A 26,003-nucleotide genomic window follows, 5' to 3' on the forward strand; every position below is an offset into this window, starting at 1 on the left:
ATACAAAGTAAAGTTTGTTAAGTCTTCCTACTGTCATGATTGAACTGAAATGCCTCTTCCTCTGTCTTGCAATCTAAAATAGTTATTTAAACTTCTTACTTTGCTCTAACATCTATATGAGTTCTTGTACGTTCACCAAAAAGTCTTTTGTTTTAATGTTACAGCTGTTCTGATAGTTGTACTGCTTGTCCTCCCACCATGCTGTGCTGTAGATTGGTCACCTTGTCCTCAGATCTCATAAATTATTGAAATGATGGCCAAAATTATCATAACAAAACACAAAGAATATAAATTACAAATGCAAAACAGAAAAAACTGATTTGCTGCTCTTTAGGGATAAGTTGGTTTCTACTCACGTCTCTGCTGACTGGAGACCTGCCCAAGATGAACTTCTCATTATCATAATGTGTTAATTGACATACTGTGTAAGTAAGTCACAACACTCATTATAACTTAAACTCTGCTTCCTTCCTAACTGTGTCCTTTTTTTTATTTCATTGTCAGTTTCTTATTCAGCCTCCTTCCCCTCCTCACCTTCAGGCTTCTGGAAGCAGTAGCACCACTCGTTGTTTGACAGCTTTCCGTCCTTGAAGGAGTCGCAGGAGTTGAAGAGGGGCTTCATGCACAGCTCATACTTGTCCAAGTAAATGGCACTCAACTCTGATTGGTCCAGCAGAAGGTCAAAATTCATGTCTAGTTTGTTGAACATCCAGCCCAGCGAGTCCTTACAAATGGGCAAGATGCTGGTGTCAAAGTCTGGAGGAGAGATGAGACCAAGAGGGAAAAAAAACACAAGATTGAAAGAAATCGCTGGAGTGAGCACTTTTGAAGCGGCAGAAAATGTCCAGGTCACTTTGATTTGAGTGATAATGTGTGTGTGTGTGTGTATATATGCGTGTGTGCGTGTGTGTGTGTGTGTGTGTGTGTGTGTCAGAACTGAGATGTGTTCAGATGCCTTGAACAGAGCAGGGTCGCTGTCAACATCGCCGGCAGCCGTCATGAGGACTGAAAAGCGTGGCTGCTCAACAGAAAAAGGGCTGCACATAGACATGTGCACACGCATGCACACACACGCACACACTTGTGTGGGGGATGTACTCACGTCCAGTGGCGGAGTCAAAGCTGTCAGAGGATTTGAGGTCTCTGTTGGCGTCGAGGTGGAGAACTCCGAACCAGTCCTTCAGTCTGGCAGCCAGGCTGTGCAGCTCCGTGTCAGTGCAGGCTACACACACACAAACACACACACGAAAACACAAGATAATGAGGAGAGGGGAAGCTGTCAATCTACAGCTGTCATCAGAGGAAAAAAAACAATTCCTTTCTTGCTTATCAACTGCTGATTTCATTTCTGCTGTGTACTTTTTTCCTTTCTTATCCAGCTCCTCTCCTTGAATAAACACAGTGGAGCGATAACACACACTGACCTGCTGCTATATCTTGACAGTTACCATAGGAACAATCTGACACACGCACGCATGCACACACACACACGGAAATATAATACACTCTTTTCTTTTCTATTTAGTGTTCAAATTAGTGATTTTATTCATGTGGCAAGACAGACACACACACACACACACATACACACACGCAAAGGTCTGCTTGACCCAAGATGTAAAACAAACTTATGTTGTGCAGTAAGAGACCACTTGATTGTTGCGTTATATCCTCAGTAGAGATAAATCTGTATGTGTGAGTGTTTTCATGCGTGATCACACTCCTCTGATCACACTATAAAGAAAGCTGATCGAACACTGTAATGCAAGCTGATGCTACTGCTCAGAGAGAATGCAAACCCAACAATATATTTAATGACAGCCCTAATTAAAAGTATAAACCAGCCTCTATCACTGCCTATCAAATCCCTCGTTTCGTTCAGCCCGGTGGGACTGACAGGGTCTGCCTGCGATCCGGGCAGACCACTGCCTCCGCCTGTCTCTTCCTGCACCTCCGTCCATCAATCTCCGTTTCCATTTTCCCGTTCTCTCCTGCGTGTGATTGGCATATTTTCTTCTCCAATTCTGTTTCTTTTGAGAGCTCGATAAATGTGCCCGGAGGACAAGAGCCATTCACCACCACGCGCTCCTCGGCTTCGAGCTGGAGGAGGTTGTTAACATTCCCGCGGCACTCTTATTTCAGAATCGAGGCAGTTTGCAACGAAACATGCGGAGGTTTTGAGCGAGATTCTTCGATATAGTGAAAGAGATCGCAGAAGACTGAAAAAACCCAAGGTTACTGACATCGTGAAACAGTGAATCATTAGACACATGAGACCGAGAGAAAGATATCCCCCCCCCCACACACACGCACTGAATCACACACAGGTATTTACTCTAATAGGGAGAACAGAGCAGATAGGTCCCTGCGTGCAGACCTGGATCACACTTCGCTGTCAGCGGATAAAGACACCTGAGGCAGGACATCAAAGCAGCTGCATGCACGCCACACACACACACACACACACACACACACACACACACGAGCATGTCACACACACACGCAAAGAGCCGGTGAGAATTTTAAGGCAGGTATTTTCCACGCTGTCCTGTGAGATGATACCATCTCTCTCATTAGCAGAGTTTCTGTTTTTGTCGAGTCATTTTCCTCATCCTCCTGCCAAACCATGTCCCGGGGCCATTTTTATAAAACATTAAGCAGAAAACAAGGTATCTGTAATTATTTATGAAACCTTACTTTGGCTTGGAAATGATCTCTCTCTAGAGTCTAGACTTGACGTTAGTGATGTTCCTGCTGGAGAGGGGTTTTATAGATTGGGACGCCAATGTGCATCCAAGCCTGTGATGACAGAGGTACCTGTCCACAGGGTCTTCATGCTTCTACTTAATTGTCTATGTAAGCAGCCATGCAATGCATTCTGGTAGCATAGTGTCACATTTCCAGAGGCAGGGCATTGCATTGCCTGCTCCTCATTTGCATTATGTTGAATTCTGCCCACTTCAGGAGCGTCCGACGTGTCTCACTGCCCCTGGAAACTCCTGAAGAACCATCAAAATTAAATGTTTTGGAGTTAAAATGAAAACAGATCAGGTAACTGCACGGCTTGTTTCTCACCTTAAATGTCCTCAGCCAAATATTCTCTGAGCTATTTTTGAAAAAAGAGGGAAAGTTCCTGGAAGAACCGCCATGTTGGTCCAGCTTTAAATCCTGGAGCAGCAGCCAACGAGTGGCGCTCGTCCAGTCAGGTGCAGCTGGTAATTGTTTGCATGGTGGGAAACGTTTCAGAGAAGATAAACTCCCTTGGAAATGATCAGAAATTACCTAAAGACTTAGTTCAAGTTTAAACATCAGGGCGTTTATACAAACAAGGCCCCAGCATCCTTGCAGGGATGCAAACAAGTGCACACAAACACACACACACACACACACACACACACACACACACACACACACACACACACACACACACACACACACACACACACACACACACACACTATTTTATAGCTGTAGTTTGGGGTTGTGTCATTATCGCACAACTATAAAACAGAGGACGCCCCGGGCAACAGAGAGGAGCTGCAGAGGGGACAAATAACATTTATCCGAGCTGGCTATCCATGTGACATTACCTGTTGAATCCCAAGGTGGTCTGTGTGTGTGTGAGTGTGTGTGTGCGTGCAGGTAAAATAAGCCTTGAGGTACAGACAGATAGCATTTCTGAGCGCTCTTCATTCCACGGTCTGGAGCAGGGGAAGACGGAGAAAAATACTAACAGCTAAACATTATCTGTCTTCAATTAAGATTCCTCCTGTGGCAGGAGTGGAGTCTGTAGCGTATTGCTCTCGCTTCATCTACCTTGTTCATTTTTTTTTTTTTCTGACCATTCCAAGTTTTCCTCTCACTGTTTTCCTTTCTCTTCTGACAGAATTGCCATTTGAGGCACTCTCTGCTTTTGTGATTCTTCTGCCACCTTTAAGGACTTTTTGCTCATTTCCAATCTCTCTCTCTCTCCTCTAGCTCTGTCAGTTTTCTGAGATTCAATAGAAGCCACTTATCACACCTGGCTGTACCTAACTCAGTTTCTCTTAAGACTTAGAAGACCACTTTGATATACCCCGCTCCTCTATTTCTTTCTCTCACCTAAATTGCTTTGAGTGCTTTATTTCCCATCTCTGTCCTGGCACATCCCCCTATAGAGTCCGAAGATTTAAGTGTTTTTCTTTTTCCCTTTGATATCCTCTTCCTTTGTCTCTCTCCTCGTCCCTCCACTTTATTTTATTCGCACATTTGACTATGTCGCTCTCTCCATCTTTTTTTCTCTCAAGTCTCTTGGACTTTGCACTCTGGCCCACAATGAGTCTCGATGGACCCCTCTTATCTCTCTCGCTCAGCGTGAACCAAATTGTTTCGGACAGGCCCGACACTGCTGCCAGTGTTAGGAGTCCCTTTGTTGGGCAATGAGTCAGAAAGCCGCAGCTGAAAACATTCACGCACTGAAGGACACAACACACAGATAAAATGGGCTGTTAACCATTTCTTTCTCTCCCTCTCCCTCTCCCACTCCCTCTCTCTATCTTTCCGAGCCACAGCTGGGTCAGGGCGGCTTAAAGATGTCAGACGTTCTCGACATCAAAACCTTTCCTCTGGCGGCTACAAAGATTACAACGTTGCGGCAGAACTGTATTTGATGGAGGACTCAACAAGAGATGTTGCTGCTGTCAGTACAAACCTGAGTGTCTCAAAATCAATTTCCAGAACGACACTCAAAGTTTCACTTGATGGAAAAACGGGGTCATAGTGGTCGTGGTCGATGCTGAGGTTGCTTTTACTTCTAAACCTAAAAACTGGAGTAACATTTTCTCATTAATTTAATGTGGCCTGACCAATTTTATACTCCTTAAGACTTGGTAAGCACAAACCCTTGTTTATCCAGGTTAGACTTTTCTCGAGTCAGTCTTCAGAACTAGTGTTTATTGGTCATGTTGTTAAGCGGGCAAGGAAAGGGTGTACAGGCCAAAGGAGATGGCTAAAAAACTGGAAACAAAACTAAAAGCTACCATTAGCATTCTAACAAGCTGACAATGACATTGTTTAGCAACAGCGACCAGACTTTAAATGTGATATCACCTTTTTACATGGCAAGAAAAGCCGGAGCAGCAGAGCAGAGCCCAACAGTTAATGTCCCAAACATGTTGCGCTCGTCTCGGCCAATAGAGGGGGCTGCTCGATAGGATTTTCATGTCACTTTTCTTCTTGCTCTGTTTATTCTCTTTTTTTGGGGGGGGGACTGCCACTGAAAACATCTTTTTAAGCCAGTTAGAGTGGAGAGGATGAACAGAAGATTGACTGATAAGAAATAAAAAACCTGGTCACGTGATGCTCAGCAGGTGTAATGTTTAGCATATTCATAGTGGTAGTCGTACATGTTAGCATGCTCACATTTGCTATTTGGCACCAAACAGTAAAGTACTGCTGAGGCTGATGAGAGCGTCCTTAGTTCTGCAGGTATTTGGTCATAAACTGAAGTATTGTACAAATATGTTTTGACTTGATTAGGGTGCTTCATTAAAAGTCAGGTTGTGATTAAAGTTAGCGGTTGTGATTAAAGTTAGCTGTGGTTGTTGAAACGTAAGGATCAAAGTGGTGGACTGACTGATCACTGCAATCCAAGTCATTGTGGCAAAGCTGCTTGTATTCCTGCATGAGGTCACAAGATAAATCTTAGGGGTCAAGAGAGAAGTATCTGAAAGGAGAGAAAAGGAGAAAGAAATAGTTCTACCCTTTGCCTTTTTCTTTTAATATGCTGATGTTTTCACCTCTCCCGGCCTATAAACAGTAATTAAATGAAACAACCCGAGAGAGGAAATTCTCTCTTTGTTAAAACTGAGCACAAGTAATGAAAATAATATGCAACATGTGACAATGAGCCCATGTTATAATTATTTTTATTATATCTTTTTAATTTTAGGGGGTCTTTAGCAAAAAGACTGGAGGCCTCGGTGTTAAATGAACAGTGTGTCTGGTTGATTATGAAAAGCCTTCTCCTTTATTCGTTTGACAAAATATGGTTCCATTATTAATTCACTTTTTGTAGACACGTCTCATTTTATGCTCAATGAAGCAGACATTAACTTCACAATGTTTTTAATTAAGTTGGCTATTCTTCCATTCATAGCTATTTTCCAGGACTTTTTAAAGTATTACATTCTTGAAATACCTATTTTTATTTTTTTTTAAATTTCATGTGATACTGCAGAACAGATGGCTTGTGAAATATGTGCAACTGTGTGTAAACAGGAGAGTAAACCCATCCTTTCACAATGGCGACCACCTGCAATGACTCAACTATGAGAGAAGAGGGCAGAAGAGAAAGAAACAGCAGGAGAGGCTGGCATCTTATCAGTTTCAAGGAACATGATGGACTCTTGCTTTAGATTTAGTGATTCTTATGTTTAAAGAGCAAAGTAACAAAAACATAAAATCAGAACAGAGAGAAGTGTTTGGCAAAGAAGTTGCCATTCTGGATCTCCAGATCTGAGGACAAAATATCTCCTCCATTTTAATTTTGATTACTTGTCAATCCTTAATCCAAACGGATACTTCCCAATTGTTCCAATGGAATTGCTCATGTGCAACGGAGAAATATTGGGCTAAGGTCGCCAGAACTGATGTTATAGGCTCCACTTCCAACATCACGGATAGCTTGACAGTGAACTTTTATCCGAGTTTAAGTGGTAGTAGACAGCCAGCCAGACATGCCGTCTGCTTTCACACAGGAGAGGAAGAATCGATCAGTGCTGCGTCCAATATCAAACACTGAATCATGGCTGGGAATTACCTTCTTATCGTTCTTCCTTCCTCCCTCCTGCCCTCTTACCCAACGCTTCCTCGTGTCTGCTGTCTTTCATGTCTGTGAGTCAGTAGAAACTGGCAGCCAAAAAAACCCCACAAGATGTTTTTTTTCTTTCTTTCTTTCTTTTTTTTAACCACAGACTGACACATATAAACTAACAGCTGCAGGTGGAAAAGTACAACTGAACTCCTAGGCAACACTCAAGATAAAATGTAGAGCAAGATTTCCTCTACAGTATTTCAGCTTCCTTTCAGAGACTGATCGGGTCATTTCAAGACAAATAGCCAGATTTAACAGAGGCTGGAGGAAGTGCCTCTTTATGGAGTTAATTATTAAAGACTATATGCCATTAAGAAGCAGCTATAATTTGCATCTTAAGGTGTGGACAGTCAGGTAAAGACAAAGTAACCACAGAGAAAACAACCCTGATTCCTTAAATACACAATCAGACACTACTACTTGACTTTACCATATATTCTTTGGCTGAAGACAGAGCTTTGTGTCCTGTGTTTTGCTGCTACAATATTTGCATAAGGCAGAGGTTTCAAAGTCTGACTCTGTGGGCTCTACCCAGCAAAAAAAACAAGATAATTAAGAGAAAATGAAGTAAAAAGTTGCCATGGATTCAGTGAGTTATGCTGTGGGCTACAACTTAAGCCCTGCATTTGAACATATTTGACAAATTGGCATCAGGAATAAATAGTTTGCAATGCGCCCACGGAAATCGATCAATGGATTACTTTGATTATGAAAAGAAAACTGGCAAGTTCTGAAGTTATGATGAGCGTCTCTTTTCTGTGATTTCTGAGCAGATTTATGAATGCTGATCCACATTGAAAATATATGTAATATGTAGTGTCTATGTGTTCAGATTTGACTAAGTTGGTACTCAGAGATGATTTTTTGATGCAGATTGCTGCAATCAGGCAGCACTGCGAAGTACCTCCATCCGGTGTGGCACATTCACAGCTGCAGCTCTGACCGCTGACATGTCGGTCAGCAGGTCGGTCAGCAGGTGAGGGAGAGATCATGGTTAGGTGAAAACTAGTCTGACTTGGCTGATGTAGACTGTTGGTATAAATCATGTCACTGGGCGTACTGTTTACGAAACCCCCATCGCCACATGAAACACTGACCTCTAAGCCAGCAGCCTACATGCTGAAACTGGCAAGTTACTCTAACACCAACCCCGTTCGCCAACAGCACGAATGCAAACAAGGTCTGCTGTCTACCTAAAAATCTAACCAGTGGCATACATATCAGTTTATCACTATGTTGTTCAGAGTCAGATTAACACATTAACCTCGAAGTAAAGATGCATGCTTTAGTTTGGCACAAATATGCATCACAGCGTGTTGTGCTTGTGACTGCCATTAGAAGGTGATTGAGCGGAACTTCCTCGACCTACATATGGTAAAAGTCCCTCCAGGCTGATTTAAGACGTGAGATAAATGTGTCCTTCAGACTTCCTAATATATAACTGCAACCATCAGAAGGCGTCAGGCTATAAATCCCTCCATGGGTTCCCTTTATCATTTATAAATGATTAACTAAGTTTGTCATATAAAAGAGAAGGAGTGGCTCTAAATCCAGACGGAGGGAAGGTGGGTGGTGATCACCTTGAGACATGAGGAACGTGGTCTAATCGGATCGAGATGAAAGGCAGATGGAAAGAAAGACGGGAGAAATGGGAGGCGGCAGAGTGAGGTGACACTTCTTAACAAAGTAAAAGAAGGAGAAAGAAATGGACCGAGACAGTCAGATAGGAGATATGAGGAAGACAGAAGGTCAGATTCATTAAAAAGATACAAGGGTATGTTTGATTTTCGTTGCCCCAAGCTATCAGCTCTCCAGAACAATCTCACAGGCGGTGAGTTAAGGTTAGCCCAGATAATGATCAGTCATACACTGTCTGCATGGACAGGGAGACAGCTAGAGCTAGAAGTGAGACAAGTACAAGGAGAGAGCCAGAAAGATTTTTTAACCCTAAAAGTAAGACTACTACTTGCATCTTTAATTGTTTGCTGATGGGAAATAGATTTTGGTAAGGTTTTGAATGGGGTTTACACTCAGGCTGAACATGAAGATTAAGCTTTGTGTTGATTAAGAAGTTGACATGACTGACAACAGACAGTCTCCCAACCAAAACCAGAAGAAACGTTGTCCGTCTTACAGCAGACATTTTGACTTGTCAGCATAGACAACATCAGAACCAAGAAACTGAAACAGTTAAATGGAATTAATTTGTCATTAACTGAATAACTTACATCTGTGCCCTTTCTGCTGTGACATGTCAAAAACACCTGTCAAGTGAAACCATGCAACCCAGCTGCCAGAATAAAACCATATTTTGGCTTGATGTACTTGTTTTAGTTGTCATGATTATGAATGGAGATGGTCCAACTGCCAATGAAAAATAGACAGTTTTGCTTGCCTGAGTTTGAACATCGTTGCCATGCAACGATGTTCAAACTCAGAGAAATCTCCCATGATCCCACACTACTTAATATCTAATGGCTCGTATATATATGTTCAGATGGATCTGCTTGCAATGGAGCTTTGCAGCTATCTTACCACAGGTTTGTTGACACGTCTGTAATTGTTTTCAGCAAGTGGGAGACACTGTAGACATAAATTCAGCACATCTCGGACTTTGGTGTGAACCGTGGTCAGTGTGAAATTTAAGATGTGAATGCAGTTAAATAAACATAGACTGCTGGTGAGAGATGCGACGCAAACAATAGTCTCTGGTGACAAAATTGTGTGCCCAAACATCCATCTGACACCATCCCTTACTGTAAAAATGTCCTGGCCACATGAGGCAGCTAGTCAGGAGACCATGAACACAGTTGGTTTTAAGTGTTTTAACAAGTGATCAATGTGGACATTCTCCATAGTACATGCTGAAAATGTTCCACAGGCTCTCTACACGCTGGTAAGCACCCTGGAAAAATCCCCGAGCAATTGGCATGTGTTGGGAGAGGATAGGAAGTGTGGAGGCAGAAGAGAGGACAACACAATCTGTCCTCCTGCGTGCTCTCTGTGGAGCTGTGAGACCAAATTGCCAGCAAAAATTAAATTTAGCGAGGGGATTTAGCCCATTCAGCCTCCAACAGTTCTCTTTGTTTTGTCAATGTCTTTGTTCAACCGTAACTAAAAGAAAATTAACTATTATTGGTACAAAAACATTTTATTGACCATAACCATAACAGGAATTTACATAGATCCCCAGCAGGATCGCTTTGTGTCAGCACAAACCATTATTCTAAATGAGAGAGGGATGATGTTAGACGTCACGACAGTGCTGCCTCAGGGGCTGATGACAAATCAAATTAAATCTCTGTGTCAATGTGTTAACCTTTGCTGACAAACAGCAGCAATGGATTTTCTGAGCAAAATTAGGTTTGTGAGACCATTGTGGAAGATCTTAATTAGTCATTAAAATAAAGATTACACAAAATTTAGCAATCAACATTTACAATTAACCTGTAATTGTGGCCTAATCTTTGACAGTTTCAAAACAGTTTCTGCCTTGTGTCTTTGAAGTTTACTGTGAAGGCTTCACAGCATCCATTTGTGCCAATTTGACACAAAGTCAAAAGCTAAAGAAAGGGTTTAACTCTGTAATATGAAAGGATGCGTCTCTCGAAGTCCTTTGTGTAATGGATAAAAACGTATGGTTGGAACTTTAATCCAACAATGACTGATTGGAGGCTTGAGGCTGAAAATAAATAAGCAACAGAAGAGATGGAAGAGAGTGACTGACAGACAGGGTTATGTTCCCAACACACAACTGTTGACATTGAAGAATAAAGGTTATTAGTGTGGTTGAGGCAAAGGCATGCAAAAGTATGATATTTGAAACCTTCCACTCAGCCGCGTCATATAAAACATAATATTCAGCAGTATACTGCAGCAGACTCTTAATGTACCATCTCCAACTATCATTCAAAATCAAGGGAGTGAGTGAGAGAGAGAGGCTGAGAACATAGACAGCTTGACAAGAAGAAAACCTACATCAGGGTGCATTTTGTTGATTTTTGCTCAGCATTCAATACAATCTCACCCATGAAATTGACTGGAAACACTCTGGGCTCGAGTTCCACACCCTGCAATCTGATATAGGACCTCCCCACAAGCAGACCCCAGAGAGTGCAGAATGGTAATTGCTACAGGTGTAAAGATTCACCAATAGGCATCGGTAACCAGTTTTAACACGCGGACCTCTGTATCGATTTAAATTTACCATTAATGGTTGATGGCCGGATTCTAAAGTTATGTGTCAGTTGACTCAAGCTTTGCTGCCAATTCTGCAGAGCATCTCTCAGCTCTCGTAAAAGGCTAAAGATCGATGCGAGATTCTCGCGAGAGCAGTGTTACCATATCCGAGGGAAAAACCACAAGAACAACAACAAAAACAACATGTCCGAACACTCCGACGCTGTTTACAATGCATCAGCTGAAATATAATGTTTGGAAGACATTTGGGTTTTATAAGGAGGGACATTTGGACAAAAGTCTGGCCATATGTAAGGTCTGCAGAACAGCTATTGAGTACAGCGGTAGCATGAGAAATATGAAAACCCACCTGGTGAGACAGCATGGGGAAAACTACGCGGACAACAAGGAGTCTGTGTACACTAACGTTAGTATTGATACAGCTAGCACAAGCAAGAACATGCAAGACAACTTCATGGCTTTTAAAGACTTTTTCCAGCGACAACTTAGCCACAACTTGGCGAGGTCTAAGGTAATCACGGCATCTGTAGCCTGTTTTATTGCTAAGGACCTTCGACCTTACAGTGTGATTGAGAGTGATGGCTTTCGAGACGTGGTAATTCGTTAGAGCCAAGGTACAAAATACCAAGCAGACAGCATTTCAATGACAAATGTTTCGAGGGAGCTGTTTTTGCCTCTTTATTTTCTTAAAGGATTTTTCTTTAGCTTGTTCGGTAGTATAAACCATTGTCAGGATTGCTAGGTAGCTTTTCCTGCTTTGCCATTGCCATTAAACATGAGGATCCTGCTCTCTGTGTCTCTCTATGTTCAAGAGCAGACAGGACAGTCTCCTTATAGAATTGTTTCTCCTGATTGGATAAAGTGGGCTGGCATGCACTAAAAATATATTTTCTCTTTTACTGCATGAGCAAGGGGGAGTACAGACATTCATTACTGATGAAACACTCTATAACAGTGATTACTTCTGGCATACACAGCTATTAATACTTATTCTAATGACAAAATAACACTGACAGCAACTTTAGCCTGCTGTGACATCACTGGCAAATGATTTGATTTCAGAGAAAACAAAAACATTTTTTCATTGCTTGTGCCTTAATTACTGCAATATCTTTAGACTGTGACGCTACTGATAAGAACGCGCTAAATAATTAAGCTCGCCTAAACAGACTGACCTCATTTGACCATCACAGACACTCAGATAAACAGAATGAAATGAGTACAAGAAATAATGTGCTATACATGAAATCATAGAAGCCGAGTGAGCTCAGTGCCATTAAGACAGCTGCGAAGACACAACAGCATGCTATTTACAGTATGGATGTCAGACAAAACCTCCATATGATTACCGCTGCTCATCTTAGAACGTCTCGGTCCCTGCAACTAGTTTAGTTCTGCCTGCCCAACTTTATTTCTCCTGTCAACTCACCCTGACATTTACCTCATCTGCCCTCCACACAGGTGAGCATGTGTGCATATGTGCACACAAACTTTTCATTGAATATTTTTATCTCTTATTATTATATTTTTTTATCTGGCTCTCCTGTTTTGTAAAACTTTTACAAAAATGTCATCATCTTGATTGTGCTAGATCATGGTGACGTTCCAGGACGTGACTGGAATCTTTTAAAACCAAACCAATATATATCTTAAACATGTGGAAACCTTTTATGTACAACTTGAAATCACCCTTTTTTAATGAAAAAGTATGTCTTTACCCTTCTAAAAAAAAAGCTAAATGTTCTGTATTTTCAGCCATTATAAATGTGTATTTACCAGTATTCCCAATCCAACTGTGCTATGTAACACGTATAGCCATGTCAATGTAACCACAAGGTATACATGAAGTCTTTTTTAAATTTTTCTTTTAGGATATATAGTTAAACTGGCCCATCTCTCTAGATACATTCACAGTTTCTGCACAGCATGTTGTAAACGCCATTGCAAAGATCCACTGTGGTGTTGTTGATCACACAACAACCCTGTTTACTGTAAAAATGACACAGGTGTTTACCCGTCTGGTATGAATATCCAGACCCAGTTTGAACCTGTGATAGAGGAGTGATTGCACACACCGAACTTCTGCAATCTTTTGACTGTAACCATAGGAACACAATCTGACACACACACAGCGTTTTTCTCACCTACTGCCACATCCATCTGTTTACCATTTTGTGGTGCAGATCTAATGAGAGATGCTATCAGGCTGGGAGGCGACAAACACACTTCACTCATCTCTGAATGTGCACAAACATTTGGATGCGCTATCTCACTGATGGTCTGAGGACAGGCTGTGCTGGAAAGTACAGTCACATTCATCAGAGGAAGATAAAGCCAGAGAGAGAGGGGGGGAGGGTTCAATAAGAAATATAGACAGGAGGAAAGACTAAGTTAAGGCAGAAATGTCAGAGAACCATGCTGCACGATGACACAGTGCAAGATCTAGATCTCCCTCATCTTCATACTAACTCATCCGCTCTGTTCAGAGCCGAGCTCTCAGCCAACCAATCGCATAATTATAGTTTCCATTGAGCAAAGATGGAGAGGAATTAATTAGGCAGCAGTCAAGTTGGTTAAACGCTTCTCCATTACACCATCAGTCTCTGTTCCCTCCATCATTCAGACATTAACTAATGAAGGAGAGTGTGAGATAAAGACAGAGCTGCCTTTAATTAGCAGACACTTTTTCTTTTGTATTAATTGTGCCTGATGAACCTCGGGATCCTTATAAATGCTTCCTAATCAGCCAGTGATTAGAAAAGATCTGAGAGGGCAGGAGATTAGCGTGTTTGTGTACATTGTGCGTATGTATGATAGCTAGATAGATAGCTAGATAGATAGCTAGATAGATAGACTCAAAACACACACACACACACACAAGCACAAACAAAGTAAAACCATCCCGCTACTCCCCCATCTGGGAGAGAGGAAGTCTCTAACGATAACAATCCATCCTTTCCTCTGCTGCTTTCCTTTAGATTGCATTTCTCCTCCAGAATCTCTCCATCCATCTACTGAAATCCCATTTTCATGACAAACAATAAGACACACACACTCACTCCGTCACTGCTCCCTGTAGCTGTCAGAGAACTGGTGGGAGTGCGAGGGACAGGGGGAAGGGGCTGACCGAGGGGAGGGGGAGAAAATAACATGAGTAAGGGGAGAGGTGACAGGAAAGGAATGGAAAACACGGTGAATCGCCGGAGAATTTGAGGGATTACCTGTGAAGGGTTTTTGTGCGTTTGTGTGTGTTTGTGGGTGTAGTCATAACGGCATGTTTGTGAGGCATCCACCTGAACCTGAAAATGGCTAAAATACAGACAACCTTTCCTCTTTCTGCACATTCATCCCTTTGTGTTGCTCCTCTACCTCTATCTACCCATCCATGCATCCACATCCATACATACAGCCAAGCATATTGTCACAAAAATACTTTTGACGATTACTAATGATGTAACAACCCAAACAACAAGAAGTTTCATCTAAATCCAAAAATGCTGTGAGTGTAGCAAGAAGGTAAGCAGCTACATAAACAGAAAGCTACTAATCAGTTCATTTGTGTGGAGAAAGAGCCGCTATACTCACCGGCCTTTTCAGTCTTGTGTGGTGGTTTGCTGAGCTCCTGACCGGGCAGACAGGGACACAACCCGTCACATTTTAGTGAGATTGTCTTCCCGGAGAGGCAACTCTGAAACTCCAACTTGCACTGTAAAAGAAAAAACACCAAAAAACACAGGTAAATGGGGGATTTGTTTCACAGACTGACTTTAGATCAGTATACTTGTCATGGCATGTCAAAACCGTTGTATATTTGTATATTTGTTTTATATTTCTGGAGGTGCTCTCGAAGAAAACAACACCGATGATAACGACGGATGTGGACCGCGGGCATACGCCTGACATCGGTGAACTATTTCATCTGTCATTCTCCTCTCCTTCTGCTTTCTGCTTGTTAAGAAAATCTTTAAAACTTTAAACTGGTCTCTTTGAATATAAACAAGCTAGCAGCTGTTACCCTTCTCTTTTTTTTTGCATGGATTTAGGCACAGAGATGCTAAGGCTCGTCTCCCCACGTGTAAATGTTGTTGCATCCTGGGAACTGAGCGGCCCAAGACGACTGTGGATGGTTTAAAGAAATGCAAACGAGATGCAATTTATTTTTCCTATTAAAGCAGAATGATAATGGGTGCAGTCCGTGTAGAAGTACGTCGGATTAGGCGAGACTAAGGTTATTTTAGCTTGGCCTTGGAGACGATACTGTAAAATCTTGCAAAGGGAATGCACTTAAAACATCTATTATCTCTAAATTGCCAAGTAATTTTGAAGTTGTTTAAAATGTTTTAGCTCTCACAACTAAAGTAAATAGTCTACTTTACTTGTTCATTCTGAGGTAATCGGTTTCTTGAGTTTTTGAAAGTAAAGTTTAACTTGATAGCATACAAACAGAGTAAACAGAACACTTTATTGGAGTGAAAAAAGGCAATCTTTCAAACCCACCAAGAACTCCAGATCAAAATAAAGCAGTTTTCTCTTTGTTGAAAACTAGAGGACAGAGAGCAAAATATACCTTTCTGACGACTACAAATACATGTGTAATTTAGAGGACAAGGACAACGCACTGAAGGCCTTATGAAGTGGTTGCATTATGGGAAGTGTAGTGTCCATATTGTTCTTGGAAACTGACCACAATTTAATTTAAAAATCAGCACTGATTTTGACTTCTTCTGGTTTTCATTATATGGAAGTGTAACTGTTGACTGGAAAACCTCTTTAACCCTCTTGCAGAGAAATGAATTCTACAGGATGTTTGTTATAACTCTGCTCTCAGTGTGTCATTACAACCAAACAAAGACTCTGATTATGAAATGTTCTCTGCTGAGCTGATTAAGGAAAAGATTTGCTGAGACAGGATTAGTCATTGATCTTCGATGAACAGATGCGTCCATTAGGCAGCCGTGTAGACTCCATTAATGTGCAGTGACATTCTATTATACATGGAGGTACAACCCTAACGCAGCGCTAAAAAAGCAAGATGGACTACATCAGAATGTAATTTAACAGTATAAATCTCATTTCAGGTAAGTGAGGGGTAAAAAAAATGTTTGGAGTATTTGAGGGGAAAAAAAATCCAATTACAAGATCCTTCCAAGAGGAATAATGAAAACTGAAATGAGTTATGTAAATTCTGTTTGCAAGACGATGGCAACGCTTTGTCAGGGGCGAGACCATGACTGTGCATAAACACCTATACACATATCATGCCACACGCAAGCTTACCCTTCTCCCGCCAGCCACTCTCATTTCTTAGCTCTCATTTAAATCCGTCTTTTCCTCCCTGTCACCTCTCTGATAGCGCTGCTAATGTCACCTAATGAAATTTGTTGACAAAGGAACAGTGCTCTGTCCTGTTCCCAACATATTGAATTAGCTGTCTGAGGAAGGAGGGGGGCGAGGTGAGGGAGAGAGGAAAGAGTGAGAGGGAAGCGGGAGAGCGAAAGCCCAGAAAATGGATGACCTCCCCCAGTCACTGTCAGCACACTGAGAGGCCCCATGAATCTTTATGTTTGTCTCTCTCCAGGGGTTAATGTTGTTTTGATGAAACAGTGTTTTAACACCTGACTTGGTGGAGTAAAAATAGAGGGGAGGCGAGGAGAGGAGAGGCGAGGAGAGGAGAGGAGAGGAGAGGAGAGGCGAGGCGAGGCGAGGAGAGGAGAGGAGAGGAGAGGAGAGGAGAGGAGAGGATGATTTAAGAGGGGGAAAGTAATGGACTTAACTTAGTGGGCTGAAGCCTCTCAGGAGATGAGAGCACTGTCCTCTTAATAGGATATTGAGTGTGTGTGTGAGCGGATCTGTGTGTGTGTGTGTGTGGTTACGATGAGGGAGGCATGTAATGTAATAATAAAACATGAATAAGCTCGAGACCAGCAGCCCACTGGTGAGCAGAGTTTAAGTTGCGCCACAGGGACCCATCACTCCGGCAGCTAACTGAACCCCTCCAACTAAAATTACCACAGAGAGCAGAGGGACTTCCCAGGCCTCCCTTCTCCTTTGTTCCTGCTCTTGTTACTCCTTCAACGCCTCTCCTCCCCAGCAGGACAGCTTCAGGCGGGCAGGCCATTAGGAAAGCCTACGTCCGAAACTTACTCACACACACAGAGTGAGAGCTCCCGATCTCCGGCTGTTTCATACCTCTTTGTCGGAGGCTCAACCCTGAAGTGCGAGCAGCGCGATGACAAAATGTCTGGAAGTCCATTCAGTTCCTCACAGGGCTGAGCTGAAAATCACGACCCAGCGTGCGGACAGACAACAAGAAAACACGACCACGGATGAACTCTGATAGTTGCTTTTACTGATTCTGTCTCCTGTATGATTAAAGAACGCCCCTGACTGCAACACTGTGATGGAAAGATAACACTGAGCTGGTCACAACAGAGTCCTGAAAGCACATAACTCACTCAGCTTTGCCGGTATTTTGTCTCACAAACACTTTGATTCCTGTGCAAGACACTGAGGAAAAGTCTTAAATTGCTCATTTGCACGAAACACCTGTGTATTTGATACTGCTTCACCTCTGCCAACCAGAAAATAATACAAATATAAACGTGGACATCAATAATTATTCACAGTCTGTTAGACCAAGGACAGACCAGACACAGTGCTTCACTCCTTTATGTCTTTTTCAGCCACATGATTTAAACTCGGCAGTCTGGCCTCCATCTGCTTGTTTCCTTCTTGACTAATCATGAAGGTTGAACATCGCCTCTCCTGTCTCCTCTATCATGACATGACATTGTTAGTTTGTGTAATTCGATAAGTCTGAAAATGAGATTATTGCGCAGAGGTCAGTGGCTGGAAATGTTGCCGGAGTCAGATGAGAAGGTGGATTTTGGAGATTGTTTCCCCCCAAAATCATTCAGGGATAATATTTTTTAAGCTGCTGGAAAAGACCTCTGATAAATGGCCCTGATCTCAGCCATTTTTTAAAAATATGTAGAAAAGCAGTGCTGAAATCATCACAGTGGAGGAGGACAGGAGTCAATATACAGATGCTAAAAATGAGACAGCATGAAGAGAAGAGGATAAAGGAGAAAGACGGGGAAGCAGAAGAAAAGAAAGGAGACTGAAGAGTATAATTTAAATATTAGCTATCAAGAAAAAATAAAGAAAAGTACATATCATTTGAAACATTCACACCATAAATTATACAGCTCAGCTTTTCAAGTGCTGTTGCATGCCTTGAAGCAGTCCTGTCATCACTTTTATGGATGAAAACAAACAGAAATGTTTTGATAAATAATGAAAACGAAGCACTTTAAGTAAGAGGAGAGTAGTGGAAGACAGAGGAAGACGAATGTGAAACTTAAAGAGATAAAGGCGAAAAGGGGGAATCTCACCTTGGAGGAGTAGGTGTGTCCATCAGATCCACACACGGGACTCGTCTGGAGCGCCGAGCAGAGCCTGCATTTCCCGTGAGCGCCTGCTTCAAGCCGGTGCTTGTGTCCTGCACTGCCTTTCCTGGGTTTCACACTGAGAGAGACAGGAGGAGGGGGAGACATACATGTGGTGTCAGAATAATCGGAGAAACAAAATCCCAATGTAGCCCTATGGAAAATTAGGCCTAGATTGTAAAAGTAAACATATTCATAATAAGGAATTAATAAATAACATAAATTGGATGAGTTCATGAATAGAGAAAAAAAATAATAAAAAATTTAAAAGGTTAAAAGCCTGTGATAGACTGGCGACCTGTCCAGGGTGTCCCCTGCCTTCGCCCTAAGTCAGCTGGGATAGGCTCCAGCCCCCCCGCGACCCTGCAGAGGATTAAGCGGCGTACATATAATGTACAGATAATGGATGGATGGATGGAAGGTTAAAAGCTATTCAGAGGTTGGATATGGCATATGGTACAATAGAAATGGGATTTCACGGTTAAGTTCATGTGTTGAGTTATTTACATGAGGTCAAATGTATTTTGTTCTCTTCAGAATACTGAATTCATGATGCTGGAAATGTTTTAAGAATATTTTATGCTGAATACTAAAAAAAGCTAATGTATAGTTTTGTATGATGTTTATGTTCTGAGCCAATGAGATATGAGTTGAAGGGTCGAGTTGAAGGGTCATGAGGAAGTGATGGCGACAACAGCGAAGAGACATGTTGAGCTATGCTCTGTGGCACGGCAGCAGTTTTATGTTGAAACATGTCCAGCTAAGCATTACTGCAGTAAATATTTGTAGACAAATAACTAGTGACTCTTACGGAAACATTGTACACTGGCATAGTTGTGTTATGTTATCTCGGAGAACGCCAGGCTGAGCGGCTGAAGTGCACCAGGAAGCTAACATGGCTAGCGCTAGCTTACTCGTCACAGATGTTGTACAAGTGCAGCTTGCTCGGACATGTTGGATACACGTCGTCTGGACTGCTTAGTTTAACACTAAGAGACCAAGAGACTGAGGTGTCCAGCTGACAGCTGATAACTCTGGTCGCCAGACATCTCAGGTGAGCTGTATAGAAGACGTCCCTCATTTTGCCGGCAGCAGCCATTGTTTCAAGCAAGTGTTTCTTTGTCTTCGTGCCAATGTTTTGCTCACATGTGTCCTAGATTAGTTTAAAGAGTTAACAAATCAGATTAAGCACCATTTTCGATCTTGTTTATTTTGTTAACATTATGACGATGTAGCTCACGATCAGATCAAAGACAGAAGAATGCCTTCCCAGCTGACGGGAGCATCAGAGGAGCGCGGATGAATCTGATTAATTTCAGAGATTTATTAATCTAAATTTGAAAATTACTCAGTGACATGAACTCTCTTGCACATATATTAAAACTCAAAACACACAATGATATCTACAGCTCTTGAAACCAACTCCTCTCTAAACTATATATAGCTTTTCTCACTTAGATTATTCTCATACATTTATGTATGAGAGGAAATTGAAGAGCTGTAATAACTTTCCAGGCAGGATTATTATCCAAACTAGCAGAATCAGTTTTTCTACACAGCAGAAAAGTGTTTGTGGTTGTCAGGGTCAGCTGAAGCAGAGTGAATCCTGATTGGTCCACAGAGGCCTTTTCCATAACGAGTGTAATTAAGTTTGATCCGAATCTTGCAGCAATTTTCGATCTAAGTGCTCTCACTGAACACCCTGCTGCCTTCTGATCCATCGTGCAGAGATGCAATTAGAGCCAGTCATACTCTTTACAGAGAAACAAGTGGGACAACAACAGAAGATGCTTTCACGTCTGTGCTCTGAAACAGGAGTGCCCAAAGCTTTTACCTTGGAGAGCTAAAAACTGAAACTTAATGGTGGGCCGTGGGCCAAAAGCAAACATATGGAAGCCCATTTCTGCCAGTTTAAGAAATTAATTGAAGAAAACTCAGCTTTGATGAAAAAAAGTTCCCAGGGTAAGTCATCATTTTTAGATGAATGTTGACTTTTATCTAAACCAATAAATTTGACTTTTTATCTCATAATCATTGCATGTCAAGTCATGATTATCACTTAGCATGGGAATATTTTTAATTCATGGAATATTTTTTCTATCAAGTTTTAATCTTTTTTTTTTAATCTTGAACTGGCTGAAATGAGGCATCCATGCGAATGTCTACTCTGTTATGATGCAAAATGGAAGTAGGGTGCAAATATCCTTTAATTGACTGACTTGATTATGTAAAAAATAGTAATAATTAAGGATCCCTCTTTTTAATCCCTCTTTAGCATTTAACTCATGAAAAATATATATATACATTTAAACAATTTAACTATGTGGTAGGCAAAGTTTGGCCCTCAGGTCAGTCTTTAACTTTTATAAAGTTACACTAAAGTGTATTACTTGCATTAGGCTAATTTAAGAGCAAAATTAAGACTGACACAACACTACAGATCAGTGAAAAATGTCTCTGGGTAACCAGACCCTGAATTAGCCTTAAAGCTTTATATAGGACTAAAGTCAAATAGTTTCCAACATCACATTAAGCAGGAGTTCACTGTTGAGTCCCTTGGTAGAGATCTACACTCTGTTAAAATACAAGATTCAAATCCCAGGCAGCGTGTCGGCAGCTTCCTTTGTTCTTTAAATGTGTCACACTCTCCGACAGAGCCACAATCATTGTCATGGCAGATTAGATATGCTCACTGCACTGATAAATAAAACAGAGCTGCCAGATAAGTAAGATTAACGTGACGATTAAATTTGCAGGTTGATGGTTGAGATGTTTCCCTTCATCTCCCCAATCCCGTACTTCTCTTCCTCTTTCTCTCCTATCAAGTACTCTTTGCATAAACGCAGTGAACTATGTACTGAAGCTATTAGTGTGATTTGAGGGGCAGGGGTTTACTTGGCTTGGGGAAATTAGTGCATGCATGACAAATATTTACCTAGAGAGACAGCTACAGGGAGAAGAGCGGACAGATGATCTTTCGACATATTAATCTCTAACAGAAACAAGAAAACGATCTCTCTCTCGCTCTCTATCCTTCATATACACTGTGCTTCAACCTCCCGCTGAGAGCTTCCATGTTGCACTAATCTGGAAAGGCTCTGAATTGACAGCATTGCAGCCCTCTCGCAGCAGGAAAGAGGTGTTCACAAATTAACACTGCTAGCCTCCGTAATGTTGTTTTTGTATTGTAGCTTGCTGCTAATGTAGATGTGCAAGCCTGCAACCAAACATAATCACCCAATAAGGGAAATCAAGAAGTATAAATCCACTTCAGTTTCAACAAGAGGTGGTAAACATTTTGCCTGAGTGGTTAGTGCCTTGACAAAAAACGTAATATTTTGTGGATTTTAGTAAACACAACTAGGGATGTCCCGATCCGATCAAGAGATCGGAAATCGGGGTTGATCATGTGGTTTCAGACTCAATCGGAATCGGATGTTATTCCTGATCATCGTTTATTCGTTTACTTATTCTCATTATTTTTTATTACCGTTATGTGATGGTACAGAGTCAGACTGTCCGACATCACTTTGCTGCAGTGACACTATTGGTTGAATTTATTTTGATTTGATTCTTTTAAGTCAGAGCGCAATTTTTGGCAGAATGCAGATGCGTGTATAACGTTACTCTGGCAAAACCGTGGATAAAATGTCTGCAGTGTGGAAATAACTGAAATTACAAAGAGAAAGTAGTCCAACAGCGACATGTAACATTTGCAATAGGACCGTTTCGGTGGTGGTGTAACAAAAGAGCTGCACTTAATACTGCGCATTTGATATGGCAAATAATAGACAAACACTCAAAGTTAAACAAGGAGTTCACTCAAGCAGTACAGGCAGAGAAACCAAGGCAACAAACACTCGCGGATACTTTCAAAAGTTAAGAGAAATATCCTTGAGACAGTGACGTGGCCAAAAATATTACAGAGAGTAATTAAATGAATCGCTCTGGATAACCAGCTCATCTCCGTGGTAGAGGATCAGGGTTTTCTTCGTCACCTGGAATTTTTGAATCCCGGGTATGCCCTACCATTTCAGCATTACATTACATTTCTTCCACTTTCGAGTTACGACGTGCTGGTATGCGCACCAGTTTCGTGGGTCTCATACAGCAGAGCATGTATATGAGCAGGAATACGTAAAAAGCAGTGGATGATATGGAGGTGCCAAGCGTGGACTGTGTCTCACACACACTGGCTGTAAACGACGGTCTGCTGTCACTGTGCAGCGTCACGGACTCACCTGCTAACACAAGGAAGGTGGAGGCCAATGTTGCAGAATATGAAAGAGCCATATGAAAATACAAACTTTGTCTCGACAAAATAAAAACAACTATTAAGGAATGCAGGTGCTTTTTTTCTTAATGCAGCTGTATTATCCAGTAAAATATTAGTTAAGGCTGAGTATTGGATCGGGACTCCTTATCGGCATCCCTAAACACACCAGTGATACAAGAGTGTGTACAGGGCATCGTTAAAAAGAGTATTAACAGTGTTATAGTAGCAAGTAACATCATTCTCATATTGGAATTTTTGTTACATAGCCACAAAAAGACACAGCTGTGTTTTTAAAAAAAAATAAAATAAATAAAGATAAAAGTGGTGTTTCCTTTACTTGCCTCCAAAACAAATACAGACAGAGATCTTTGTGACATGAGGCGGTGCTGCTCATACTGTGTTTGTCCACAGGGACCGCCAGAATCAACAAAAGATGAGGTCTTTGTAGCTGCTTTAACTTTCTTTTCTCAACATCTGTTTGCAAATGTCTTGAGAGCAACAAAGTTTAGATTTGCCCTCTGAGAGGACACTGAATCAGTGTTATGCTAATCACTGCAACTAATTTGACTTGTAGATCAAATAATATCATGGTCCAAAGCTTCAGGGAGTGACACTGTTCAGGAAATACAAATTTCAGGTGAATAGTTTGACATATTGAGCAACAAATAGGACGTGAAATTAATGCAATACAAAGTGTCAAAACCAAGTATCTTGGAAACTAATGATTTGAGGAAATCAATTAAACCCAAGACAGACAAAAAAACATTCCGATGACTTTTAGGGGGAAATGCTTCTTGAACTGAAAAATTGAAAAACCTTAAAATTGGCAACGTAACAAGGTTGAAAACACAAACAAATTGGATGCTGACAGAGTCTAAAGAGCAAAGAGATAGTTTGACTGAATAGACTTGGTGTTGAGAATATGTGTCTGTGTATCTGTCACTGAAGCAGACTAGATTTTTAAACACAGAATACAATTTTCTTGCATGTTTCTGCTGGGTGTGATTTATCTAATGTGTCCTGACCGTCTCTAAGGTACTAAAATCAACTTTGCATAGTTACTTTGAGTTACAGGAGTTGACTGCAACTTGATAATAGTATAATTCCATATTTAAGTCTTGTGTTAAAGCAGCAACGACTCCTTCGTTGTTCTGAATCAATGCTCATGTTGTGTTACAACAGCTCAAAATCATACCTTATGATTTCATTGTGTTGATGCATCATGACTTCTTTTCCTGTTTTTATGATGACTGCTCATGAGCATGTTTGCTACAGAACATATTACTGATGTTTGTGTTCTCAGAGACATCAGTGGTGAAATATGGTTAGATACATTGGATCATGCAGTTTTTGCAATATCTGTGGTTGATGCTGACGTACTTCTCATTCAGTGCCGGCTTTACATAACTAGAATCCTATTTCATTAGTGGTCTAAAAGAGAGTTAGGCTGTTTTAGGGTGCGACTGACCTCAAAAAAATAATGCCACTATCTCGGATAGACAGTATAAATGTCATTGTTTACAAAAGACTTCATGGTAAAAATAAGCAACATATATGTCTTTATGTACACCCCATATAACATGAATACAACATAGTTTAATTACCTCTGCCATGGAGGTTATGCTTTTGGTTGTTTTTTTCAGCCATGAAGCTGGGAAAGAAGAGGGTTCTTGGCCCAGAATAGACCACATTAACATTTGGTGCAGATCCAGATGACGGGATGGATCAGGTTCTTTTGCGACTTGCGAGATAAGCTATTTCCCGACATTTTCGTTAATTTCTCCGGGAATAATGCAAGGATCTTGATGAAATAAAATCTGGATTTAGTGGATTTAAATAAGTTTGCATGGAGTGTAGTGTTTTTTTCCGATGCTTTATGGTAACAAATAGGATATTGGATCAGGCTAAATTGAATTAAACAGGAGTGAGTGCCATTCTAGTTCTATATTTGGTCAGTTTTTCAACAGTGCAAGTGCAGTTTGTGTCTTAGAGAAGAGTTACTACTTCAATACTCTTCTATCTATTGGGTTTTATTGAGGCCAGTGTAATATAAAAAAAAATAATAATTGAAGTTATAAATTGGTTGATTCATTAACATTAATTTCATGCAAACAGTAATGGGATATGGGAGACCCCAAAACAATAAGCTAGTAAAATGGTAAACAGTGGCCTTCATATATCACTTTTCTCCAAAAGGCTTTACAATTTGGCTTTCCCACACACACACACACACACACACACACACACACACACACACACACACACACACACACACACACACACACGCACACACACACACACACACCAATGGCAGCCAGCTACCATGGAAGTAGCTGGCCCGATCATCTTGAGTGCTTTGGGGTTCAGTGTTTGCCCGAGAGCTCTTCGACATGTGGACAGGAGGAGCTATGGATCAGATCAGTAACCATGTGGGTTGCTCTACACGCTGAGCCGCAGCTGCTCTCTCAGTAAAGTAAATGTTAACAAAACCAGGGCTAAGTAAAATGGCAGATGACTGACTCTCACCTGTGAGTTGGCTGCTTGCGATTGGTGCAGATGGCCGTTTGGTAGTCATGGCTGACACACACCTTGTGAGGAGGGCAGCGAACCTTCAGACAGGGGTCCTTGGTAGCATCCGGACCTGCAGGGAGAGATGTCAGGGTTAAACTTCATCTCTGAACAGCACAAAATAAGTAAGTGGAAACATGCATAGCAGAAGAATCAGCATACTGTAGTGCCGAATTTGAAAGTTGATGCAGCGAAACATCAAGCTGTTCTTTTGGTTTTTCACCTGGCAGACTCGTACGTTCTACTAACTGAAGCAGGCAGAAAAATAATGAGTTGGGGAAAAAGACAGAGAAGAAGAATGGTAAAAGGTATGAAGTAAACGTTGAGTTTTCCGCAGTGTGAGCTGCTTAATGAGGACTATTTTCTGTGAGCGTCGACCCCATCTTCCTCCAAATCAATCTCCACAGTGACATTATAGCCATGGCAGCCAGGCACAGCTGGCCGTAGTCCAGGGTGACAAAAGATCAAAGCAGCTCATTGACTCTGAGCATTGTGTCATTTCACACAAGGCTAACAGCACAAACCCACTTTTATTTTACAGACAGAAGTAAAGAAGTAAAATAAGAGGCAGAAGAGGTGAAAAAGACACAGTGGCAGTAAAAGAGAGAGACAAGAACTTTCTCACTAGTAAGGCTGATACCAGTGCAATTTGAGTTTAACG

General features: G+C 41.4%; 1 protein-coding gene across 4 annotated transcripts in view; it reads right to left on the minus strand.

Moving 5' to 3' along the window:
* The window catches only part of spock1 (SPARC (osteonectin), cwcv and kazal like domains proteoglycan 1), a 122,646-nt gene that overhangs the window by 5,735 nt on the left and 90,908 nt on the right, over window positions 1-26,003 (minus strand). For 3 of the 4 annotated variants that reach the window (XM_037077873.1, XM_037077871.1, XM_037077872.1), the window contains 5 exons: window positions 25,301-25,415; window positions 18,445-18,577; window positions 14,636-14,756; window positions 1,103-1,222; window positions 535-756 (listed from right to left, as the gene is read on the minus strand). In XM_037077873.1, the coding sequence (XP_036933768.1) occupies window positions 535-756; window positions 1,103-1,222; window positions 14,636-14,756; window positions 18,445-18,577; window positions 25,301-25,415 (711 nt within the window). Of the gene's footprint in view, window positions 1-534; window positions 757-1,102; window positions 1,223-14,635; window positions 14,757-18,444; window positions 18,578-25,300; window positions 25,416-25,504; window positions 25,744-26,003 lie in introns of those variants that run through there. The other variant, XM_037077874.1, reaches the window with a different exon arrangement.

The sequence above is a fragment of the Acanthopagrus latus genome, chromosome 18 (genome assembly GCF_904848185.1).
Source record: "Acanthopagrus latus isolate v.2019 chromosome 18, fAcaLat1.1, whole genome shotgun sequence".
NCBI lineage: Eukaryota > Metazoa > Chordata > Actinopteri > Spariformes > Sparidae > Acanthopagrus > Acanthopagrus latus.